The sequence below is a fragment of the Bubalus bubalis genome, chromosome 14, assembly GCF_019923935.1.
Source record: "Bubalus bubalis isolate 160015118507 breed Murrah chromosome 14, NDDB_SH_1, whole genome shotgun sequence".
In the NCBI taxonomy this organism is placed as follows: Eukaryota; Metazoa; Chordata; class Mammalia; order Artiodactyla; family Bovidae; genus Bubalus; species Bubalus bubalis.
The window spans coordinates 41,783,095-41,794,142 of record NC_059170.1 but is presented as its reverse complement, the minus strand read 5'-3'; the positions used below and the strand labels follow the sequence as shown (position 1 = coordinate 41,794,142).

Sequence of the window (11,048 nt, the reverse complement as noted above, 5' to 3'; positions counted from 1 at the left end):
GTGAACAAAGACTGTTGGATCCCCATGTACCAATGCTGATGAAGGTGGCTTATCAACTAGACACCGTCATTGCATTCAACCTTTTTCCAAAGAGTAGGGGAATGGTGATACTTCATTGATGTGGATTAATTTGAATTTCTGTTAAAGATGTTAAGCATGTTTTCACGTGTGTTTTAGAGATATTTATATTTCTTTTTCTGTGTTGATGACTTATCTCCAAGTTTCCTATTAGATTCTTGTCTTTTTAAAGACTACTTCCAAAAACTCGTTGATATGGTGAAAATTGAAATGTTCTACATCACACTTGTCAAGTTCTTACCACTTGTCTCCCTTCATGCCCACTAAAATTTCAGTTCAGTTCAGTCACTCAGTTGTGTCCAACTCTGAGACCCCAAGAACTGCAGCACGCCAGGCCTCCCTGTCCATCACCAACTTCTGGAGTCTACCCAAACCCATGTCCAATGAGTCGGTGATGCCATCCAACCATCTCATCCTCTGTCATCCCCTTCTCCTCCTGCTTTCAATCTTTCCCAGCATCAGGGTCCTTTCCAATGAGTCAGCTCTTTGCATCAGGTGGCCAAAGTATTGGAGCTCAGCTTCAACATCAGTCCTTCCAATGAACACCCAGGACTGATCTCCTTTAGGATAGACTGGTTGTATTTCCTTGCAGTCCAAGGGACTCTAAAATGGTGATCATCAAAAACAGAGGTCATAACCAGTGCTGGCATAGATGTAGTAAAATTGGAACCCCCAGACACTGCCCATGGGAGTGCAAAATGCTGTAGCCATTTTGGGAAATCACCTAGTAGGTTCTCAAAAAGTTAAATATAGAGTTCAGGTAACTCAGTAACTCAGTGTATACCTGACAGGAATAAAAGCATACATCCACACAAAAGCCCGAATAAAGATGCTTGGAGCAATACTAGTCATAATAGCCAAGAAGTAGACACAACCTTCATGTCCACTCATTGGTGAATGGATAGATATAACACAGTACACACATATGCAGTTCAGTTCAGTTCAGTCGCTCAGTCGTGTCCTACTCCTTGCGACCCATGAATTGCAGCACGCCAGGCCTCCCTGTCCATCACGAACTCCCGGAGTTCACCCAGACTCACATCCATCGAGTCAGTGATACCATCCAGCCATCTCATCCTCTGTCGTCCCCTTCTCCTCCTGCCCCCAATCCCTCCCAGCATCAGAGTCTTTTGCAATGAATCAACTCTTTGCATGAGGTGGCCAAAGTACTGGAGTTTCAGCTTTAGCATCATTCCTTCCAAAGAAATCCCAGGGCTGATCTCCTTTAGAATGGACTGGTTGGATCTCCTTGCAGTCTAAGGGACTCTCAAGAGTCTTCTCCAACACCACAGTTCAAAAGCATCAATTTTTCGGCGCTCAGCTTTCTTCACAGTCCAACTCTCACATCCATACATGACCACTGGAGTAAACGTCTTTTAATTTCGTGGCTGCAGTCACCACCTGCAGTGATTTTGGAGCCCCCCAAATTAAGTCTGTCACTGTTTCTGCATATAAGTTATATGTACTCTGAATGTAAGTTAAATAAGCAGGGTGACAATATACAGCCTTGGTGTACTCTTTCCCGATTTGGAACCAGTCTGTTGTTCCACGTCCAGTTCTAACTTTTGCTTCTTGACCTGCATACAGATTTCTCAGGAGGCAGGTCAGGTGGTCTGGTATTCTCATCTCTTTCAGAAGTTTCTACAGTTTGTTGTGATCCAGACAGTCAAAGGCTTTGGCATAATCAATAAAACAGAAGTAGGTGTTTTTCTGGAACTCTGTTGCTTTTTTGATGATCCAACAGATGTTGGCAGTTTGATCTCTGGTTCCTCTGCCTTTTCTAAATCCAGCTTGAACATCCAGAAGTGCACTGTTCACTTACTGTTGAAGCCTGGCTTGGAGAATTTTGGGCATTACTTTGCTAACACGTGAGATGAGCTTAGAAAGGGCTCCTGAATTCCAGCCCAGGATTCCGTCTCAGACATCTGACCCTTCAGCAGGTAACTTTCAGGTCTCACATGCCCTGTCTGGATCTCATCTTACAGGTCTCAGGTATGATCCTCCTTGGGCTGTATGTTATCCTGGAAAGAGAAACAGTGATTTCCCAATGTCTGAGTTCATGGAAGTCCCTCACCACGGCTGAACCAGGGCCCTGTGCTGAAAGAGACGGATTCGTGACCGTCAGAGGAGGCTGACTCGGGATGAGAAGTACACACAGGAGAGGAAACTGGACCAAGGGAGCCCATCTGAGACAAGCCTGGAGATGTGGAGAGATGGCTGCCATCTGTCCATCCCACGGAGGGTCACACACCTGTGGCCATCGCCAGCCTTCGGCTTCGTGTCCTTGGCACTAGCCCTGGGCTCCCCTCCTGAGTGAGGAGGCCCAGGGCTCCTGAGCCTGGCTGTTTGGCGCCTCCTCCTGCCTCTAAGACCAAGGGGGTCCCACAAGGGGACCCCGACAGAGACTCGCTGGAGGTGGCTTCACTTCCAGCTGCCCATCCAAAGCGCAGAGATTTAGAAAGTCCAGAGGCATGGGACAGGACGGGAACTCAGTGCTGGCGGCAGATGCTGTGGGCTCCCCAGTGAGTCTATGGGCTTGAAGGCAGAGGGTCCCTCGTCAGAGGGGCTGGTCACTAGGGCCGCATCAGTAGGGCAGGGCTTAGGTCACAAAGGGGCCACAGAGGTGACCACTGACAGGGAGGGCAGCTGGGGACAGAAGCACTCGACCTTGGCCCTGACAGACACCCCAAGCAGGCACATGGCTGTGAACTGAGTGGGCTGGAAACGAGCTGGCCACAGGCGGGAGCCACCGTGCTCAGGTCCTGGGGAGGGGGAGAAGCTGCCTGCGGCCGGTGGCCAGCTCAGGGCTCGGCCACAGCATTGTGGAAAGGGCCTTGGTGCTCAGGTGGGTCTGGGGGTAGCCCTGGTGGGCAGGAGATGGCCCCAGGTGGCCACCCATGTGCCCAGGCACATGGAGCAGGAGAGAGTCACCCCTGCCCCTCGTGCGTCACACTGAAGCTGCCGTGGAGCAGAGCCAGGGCGGGAAGGGATAGGTTACCGCTGGCCGGCAGGGTGGGCATGAGAACCCTGTGTCCCTGTGCATCAGCCTCCCCACAGGTCAGTCTCTGGGAGGCACAGGTTTGGTTGGTGATTCCTGGCAGAGGGCACATGGCAACCCCAGATGGGCAGCTGAACTAAGACCCTGGGAGTATTTGGTGCTGGGTGTCTATATCTAGGCCCCAGGAGTCTCTTGGTTTAGACACCACATCCTCTGTTCAGCCCAGACACCCTGTCTTTACTTCTCTGGGCAAACGCACCCCCCCACGGATTCAGCTTTGGCTCAGGCTGCTAGCTCCTGGTCTGCCCCTGACACCCGAACCGCTGCTTCGGCCTTGAGAGCTATGTCCTATGGGTCCTTGTTGGCTGGAGGGATTCCTCTAAAGCAAAGGCATTTCACAAGTGGCATGCCATCCCTCGTACATGTGGGCGAGACTGAGCCAGACAGCCCTGGGCTAAAGCAGACGCTCAGTCCTGGGACTCTTGCCTCCTGAGTGTAAAGGGCATCTCCACGGGGCTCGGAGAGATGGGGACACAATGTGCAGGGCCTTCCACGGGCTGGAGAGACTCACCCCCACTCAGCAGACAGGTCCCAGCACAAATAGGTCCTAGGCAGCCATCAGGAAGATCAGGTGTGTGTGTGTGTGTGTGTGTGTACACAGAGGTGTGTGTCCTTCCAAAAAGGAAGCATCCATGCTGGGCAAATGGACTGAATTACACGTTTCGCAGGTGGCTTTTTTGGGGGCAGATGATTTTAACAGTTGTTCTCCACTTTCCACCTGCAGCAGCACTGGGAGGGGCCGGTGTGGAGGCAGCAGGGCCCACTAAGCCTTGGCAGGACAGGAGGGATTCGGCCTGAACCCCCATTTGAGGAGCCATGGCCAGGATCTGCCCTGGCCTGCTGCTCTGGATGACCATGGTGGCCCTCACGTCCAGAGGTGTCCAAGCCTGGGGTTCGAAGAAGGTGACGAGGGAATTCCAAGACATCCCAGCCTCCTACGTGTATGTGCAGCAGGCGCTGTGGTTTGCCATGAAGGAGTACAACAAGGCCAGCAAGGACAAGTATGTCTACAAGGTGATGAACGTTCTGAGGTCCCAGGAGCAGGTTAGTGGCTCTCGCTTCCCACCCTTTGTCCCTGTGCCCACCTTTGTGGGAGGGCCATTGTCAGCTGAGAGCAGCTGAGAGATACCTGGAGCCAAAATTTATAAACTTTAATTTAGGGGTTTGGGGAAGTAAGTTAATTAAGTTTTCTCTTTTATAATTCTGGGGTAAAACATAATATATCCATTCAAATAACTTAAAAGTAGTTATAGTCACATCAGAAAACAGGTAAGAGCACAGAGGGGCTCTTAAAGGGGCCATGTTCGGGATGGTGTGAGCAGATATCATCCACCTGAGTGTTGAAGAGGATGCGTTATAACACAGTGAACAAGCAGAGAAACTCCACACCCAGCTTTTATTGTATGTAGGAACCAGGGCAGAAGGGAAGATTCCTCTTCCGCCTACTTAGAAATGTGAAAGAATAGGAAACTAGAAAATCACCTTTTGCAACCACCATGGTAATAACAAACTCAGGCAAAGATCAGCAATGGATCTGCCACCCAGGATGGAGAGAAGTAAAGGGAAGGGGCCATAGCTACAGGGATTGCTTGTTAATTAATTACAACCAGAACACGCTGGACAAACTGATACTACGTGCCTCTGATGGGACATCACTGCAAGGACATGGCATCACTTGTATACCGGGTCCTGCCCCAGATGTGTGAGGGTGTTCGTGAGGGACAATTAGACAAGTCCATGTTACAGGGTGCTGCTTCCCAGGTGGTCTTCATGGTAAAGAACCCCTCTGCCAATGCAGGAGACATAAGAGATGTGGGTTCAATCCCTGGGTCAGGAAGATCCCCTGGAGGAGGGCATGGCAACCCGTTCCAGTATTCTTGCCTGGAGAATCCCCATGGACAGAGGAGCCTGGCGGGCTACAGTCCATGGTGTTGCAAAGAGTCGGACACAACTGAACTGGCTGAGCACACACACAAGTATATTATGGGGCATTCTCTAAGACCACTTCAAAATATCAGTGCTGTAGATTTCAAGGAAAATAATACCGATGAACCTATTTGCAGGGCAGGAATAGAGACACAGACGTCGAGAATGCACTTGTGGACAGAGAGAGGGAAGGAGAGGGTGGGACAAATTGAGAGAGTAGCACTGATATATACACACTGCCATGTGTAACATAGATAGCTAGTAGGAAGGTGCTGTATAGCACAGGGAGCTCAGCTCAGTGCTCTGTGATGACCTAGGGGGTGGGATGGGGGCGTCAGAGGGAGATCCAAGAGGGAGGGGATATATGTATACATATAGCCAGTTCACACTGTTGTGCATCTTGTTGTACAGCAGAACCTAACACAACATTGCAAAGCAATTATACTCCAATTAAAAAATCGATAAAAATTTAAATATCAGTGCTGTGAAAGATGGAGTAGAGCAAGAAATGGTTCTCATGAAAGGAAATTTAGGAAGCATGATGATAAAGGCAAGATGTGTTTCTGTGTCATCTCTTGGATTTAAAATAATACCAGGGACTTCCCTCGTGGTCCAGTGGCTAAGACTCCGTACTCCCACTGCAGGGAACCTGGGTTCATATCTTGGTCAGGGTACTAGATTTCACATGCCACAACCAAGACCTGGTGCAGCTAAATAAACAAACAATGAAATAATGCCATAAAGGATGCTCTTAGAGCAGCTGGAGGTTGGAATATGGACTGTGTCTTAGAGGAACCAGCACTGTGTTTCTGGGTGCTGGGTGACAAATACTGGGTGACAATTCAGATAAAACTTAACAAAATACCCACAGGCCCTACAGATGGAAAACTGCTCTATTCCACTGAATGACTTAAGTCAAAACTACAAAGATATTTATCAGCAGTTGTCACGCACAGACTGCAGCCAAATCTGGCCCATGGCCCTTCTTAGTACATCCCATGAGATATGAATGAATATAAGAAACAAAAGGAGACTATTTTGTGACATATGAAAATTATATTACACTGAAACTTGTGTCCATAAATACAATTTTATTAGGACACTGCCAGGCATACTTTTTGAATGCTATCTGGGCTGTGTCTGTGCTGCAAAGCCTGGAATATTTCCTCTCTGGCCCTTAAAGAAAAAGCGCGTAGCTACCAGCTCCAGTTCACAGAGGAGGAAAACAGGCACAGAGACGTTTAGAAACCTGCCCAGGGTCACACAGCTACTAAGAGAAGAGCCAAGATTTAAACCCAGGCTATCTACTCTTAATCCACCGATGCTACTGCTTCTGAATGATGCCTGCTGGGCCAAAGATACAACAGTGCGGCCGGCCAGGAGGGCACGGTGTCATAGGAGGCCAGGGGAGTCAGAGAGACCTGGCCATGGAAGGAGTGAGTGGCTGAATCCACAGCTGGACCCTCATTGCCTCCCTTTCCTGGGCAATCGGGGGCGAAGGTGGGGCTGGGGGTCGTTCAGTGGTTGTTGAGGATGATTTAGGGAAGTCTGTTTTTATGGTAATTTTCAGTTGGAAATGTACTCAAATACAAAGCACCTATTCTCAGTTGGGCATAGATTTTGCTCTTCAGGGCATTTTTGGCCATAGCCTGAGATGTTTCTGGTCATCACAACTGAAGAGGCTGCTACTGATATTTGAGGAATGGAGTTCAGGAATGTGGGTCATCACGCCTCAGGCATAGCACGGCCCCCACAGCCAAGAAATTCAAATGCCAACAGCCCCAAATGCCAACAGCACTGGAAAACTTGATATCCAGTCCTGGAAACGGAGAAGGCAATGGCACCCCACTCCAGTACTCTTGCCTGGAAAATCCCAGGGATGGAGGAACCTGGTAGGCTGCAGTCCATGAGGTTGCTAAGAGTTGGACATGAGTGAGCGACTTCACTTTCACTTTTCACCTTCATGCATTGGAGAAGGAAATGGCAACCCACTCCAGTGTTCTTGCCTGGAGAATCCCAGGGACAGAGAAGCCTGTTGGCTGCTGTCTATGGGGTCGCACAGAGTTGGACACAACTGAAGCGACTTAACAGCAGCAGCAGTCCTGAAAAATGTGCTTGGGGTCCATTTGTAAGTAGTTTTGAAGGTGACCCCTGATTTCTTTACATCCCCCACAGACATCGATCCTGGTGGGCACACCTGCAGGTGTCCTTTCAGACACTTACTGCATAGCTGAAAATTTTAAAGTATGTTTTATACTCATGAAACCGTACTTAGATTTCTGCCTATACCCATTTTGTTCAATGCCCAGGCGACTTTTCCAGAACTTCCAAAATGTTTACTCTATTTTCTGAATTATCTCTTATTCTTCTGTACTCAGGTACAGAATCTAACTAACCTGGTCATTCTCTTTAAATATTCTTTCCTTAAAGTCTTATAAACTTTGTTTTCCTTTTCAGATTGTTTCTATGTCCTGGCTATTGTACATAGTGCTGCAATGGAACAGTGGGGTACATGTGTCTTTTTGAATGATGGTTTTCTCAGGGTATATGCCCAGGAGTAGGATTGCTGGACCATATGCAAACTCTATGCTTAGTTTTTTAAAGTCATCTCCATACTAATCTCCATAGTGGTTGTATCAACTTACATTCTCACCAATAGTGTAGAGGGGTTCCCTTTCCTCCACACCCTTTCTAGCATTTTTGTTTGTAGATTTTTTGATGATGACTATTCTGACCTGTGTGAGGTGACACTTCATTGTAGTTTTGATTTGCATTTCTCTAATGAATAGTAAGGTTGAGCATCTTTTCATTCTTCAATCATGGGAGTGGACATTTACCATTGCTCATCTGGGTTTCTTTGTGAGGCCTCCTTGAGTACAGGGCTATGGTGGGCTCTGGACAGGGTAGGCGGCGGTGAGGGGAGATGCCTGGAAAGTCAGGGATTTGGGAGGGTGTGTGACATGGAATAAGGTGTAGATAACTAAAACTGCCAAAGGGAAGCAATATATTCTAAGTGGATTTCATTGAAAATGTTGATTCTTTCTCAAGCTCCAGTGAACAAACCATTAGTTTTCCCAGGAAAATGGTCTTTAAGAAATAGCTTTCTTGATTTATCTCGGTGAGAGCTGTCATTGCTTTAAAATTAAAAATCATAATGAAAAAAATTGAGAAACAGAGAGACAGAGAAAACAAGGTAAGGACCACTTCTGCGTTACCCCAAAACTCTGTCCAAAGAAACTATAGAAGGGAGGGAGGTGGGGAGACATCCTTTGCCCCAAGCAGTCAATGACATGTTTGTTTGTCAGAAATGACAACTGATGCCACATATTCTTTGATGCTCTCTAACTTGAAATGATTCACGGACAGGTCACGGATAGTTTGGATTACCTTCTTGAAGTCGAAATTGAGCGGACAAAGTGCAAGAAAATTTCAGGGAAAACTGAAAACTGTTCAGCACAAGAGGATCCCCAAATGCAGAAGGTAGGTGCTGAGACAGCCTTCAGCAACCTTGAATTATCTTGCTTGAAATCACTCATTAGCCTCCGGATAGTCTTTCCCATCTCTGCCCTTACAGGGCTCACGCAACTCTTAGAGATTCCCCATTTCAGATCTCCTATAGGTTTTGAGCTTATCTGTTTTCTTTATTGAGTCTTATAAAGGAAGAAAGGGTAACTATCTGATCTCCTTGGGGAAAGGTTTTAAAACCTGGTATTATTTTAAATAGTTTTAGGCCTGGTTCATGGAAGGTAGGAAATTTAAAAATTTTCCAAAGTATTAAGTAGCTGAAAATCAACTACAGAAGAAAAAAACAAAGTCAGCTATAACTACCCTTATGGAAAATTTACTGCTGTCAACTTATTGTTATATATCTTAGTTTTTTCTATATTTTATATTTGTGTTTTTGTATAGTAGGGAATTGCACTGCATACTGTTCCATAATTTAGATTTTTACTTAATAATAAAATCTAAGAATTTCTGAAGCTGTACAGTTATTTGAGGGCAGTATCACTGCAGACAGAGACTGCAGCCATGAAATTAAAAGATGCTTTCTTCTTGGGAGAAAAGCGATGACAAACGTAGACAGTGTATTAAAAAGCGGAGACATCACTCTGCTGACAAAGGTCCATATAGTCAAAGCTATGGTTTTTCCAGTAGTCATGTACAGATTTGAGAGTTGGACCATAAAGAAGGCTGGAAAAAATTGATACTTTCAAACTGTGGTGCTGAAGAAGACTCTTGAGAGTCCCTTGGACTGCAAGGAGATCCAACCAGTCCATCCTAAAGGAAATCAATTCTGACTATTCATTGGAAGGACTGATGCTGAAGCTGAAGCTCCAATACTTTGACTGCCTGAAGTGAAGAGCCGACTTATTGGAAAAGACCCTGATACTGGGAAAGATTGAAGGCAGGAAGAGAAGGGGATGACAGAGGATGAGATGGTTGGATGGCATCACTGACTCAATGGACATGAGTCTGAGCAAGCTCTGGGATATAATGAAGGACAGGGAAACCTGGGGTGCTGTAGTCCATGGGGTCACAAAGAGTTGGGCACAAATTAGAGACTGAAGAGTTAGAACAACTAATATGTTCCCCAACACTGCCAGGAACCAGCTCAACTCATCCTTATCCCCTGCAACCTGGACGCCCCACCAGTCTGGGCTCAGTTCCTCTATGGCCAGTTTGGGTTCCTGGTTGCTTGGCCCTTTGTCCCCCTCTACTTGACCCCTTAGTCTTTGTATCTTACACAGCTTCAGCTCTAGTGAGTGCCACGTTGATGTAATGGAGGTTTTCTCACTTTATATTTTTATTCTGATTGAATAAAGATTTTAGGCGAGGAGAGGGACAGAGTGATCTCACCCAGGTCAGAAGCTGGGAGCGCACCGATTCCTTCTGCAGGCACTGTGTCTCCTCCCAGCTCCCCAGCTGCAAGCTTTTCCTGGTGGGACCTGGCCAGATTCGGATCCCCTTTCCAAAGCCTGTAGGACCCCAACTATTCTTGTGGTTCTGCCTCCCCTGGGAAGGACCTGCTGGGCTCTCCATGCAGCATGGGGTCTCCAGGGGCTGCAGGAAGTCTGCGTGGGGCGGTGGCGGGGGAAGTCCAGAGCTGGACAGGAGGATTTCTCCAGGCTAATTCATCCTGGGCTCCAATGCTTGCTCTCCTGGAGCAAAAGGAGCCCTGACTGTGATGGCCTCATATCATAGGGGCATGAACCGAAGTGGCACTCATCTCAGTTGTGAAGCTGTCTCCTCAGCCATCAGGTCAACTGTTCAGGGGCCTATAGGAACATGACTGGCCCCTCCTTAAGCCAAATCTTGACACCTGGAAATCGGAGCTTCTGGTTTTCTTTTTTTTTTTTTTTTTTGGAATTTTTCTTGCTTAAGAGTTATTATTCTTTTTATCTCTTCCAGGCATTTTATTGCACCTTTATTGTGGCATCCAAACCCTGGAAATTTGAACTCCAGATGCTAAAGAAAGAATGCAGTCCTATCTAATGGTCAGCTAGCCACTCTACAGCTCTTGTGTGCATTTCAAGAAGTGAAGATACTTGTAAAACACTTAAATAACACATCTGACCTCTCGACTTCCCTTTTGTAGCCTGCTTGCTTTTTGTGCATTCTGCAGGCCCGAAGGCTATGGATGTGGTGCTGGTAGGGTAGCATCTTCCGCTGGATCAGTGCATTTACCAGCAGGGACAGTCTGCTCCCAATGAATGGAAGAGAATATGAACCTGTTACCGTATTTCACGGAGCTCTGGGCACAAATTACTTTCCACTGACAGCTCTTTGTGTGGAACTAACAGGAAGCCCCACTCCTTCATTGCTTCAGGTGGGGAGTTTCTGCAAGGCCCTGAGGATGCATTGAGAATGTCTGTCCACAGATTTCCACGGATTTCCATGGAAAGCTCCCTCCCAGGGCTGCAGAAGGCACAGGTCATGGCTTCAGCCACAGTTTTAACCCCTCCCGATCCAACCTGGGAGGTAGTTG

The 11,048-nt window shown here is 47.3% G+C and overlaps 1 protein-coding gene across 1 annotated transcript; it reads left to right on the top strand.

The window, feature by feature from the left end:
- The first annotated feature begins 2,733 nt into the window (after positions 1 to 2,733).
- On the top strand, positions 2,734 to 10,648 carry LOC102413710 (cystatin-13). Its single transcript, XM_025264716.3, has 4 exons — positions 2,734 to 2,923; positions 3,861 to 4,180; positions 8,429 to 8,542; positions 10,472 to 10,648. The coding sequence occupies exons 2-4, from the start codon at positions 3,953 to 3,955 to the stop codon at positions 10,553 to 10,555; spliced, it is 426 nt and encodes a 141-aa protein (XP_025120501.1). The 5' UTR covers positions 2,734 to 2,923; positions 3,861 to 3,952; the 3' UTR covers positions 10,556 to 10,648.
- Positions 10,649 to 11,048: the final 400 nt, after the last annotated feature.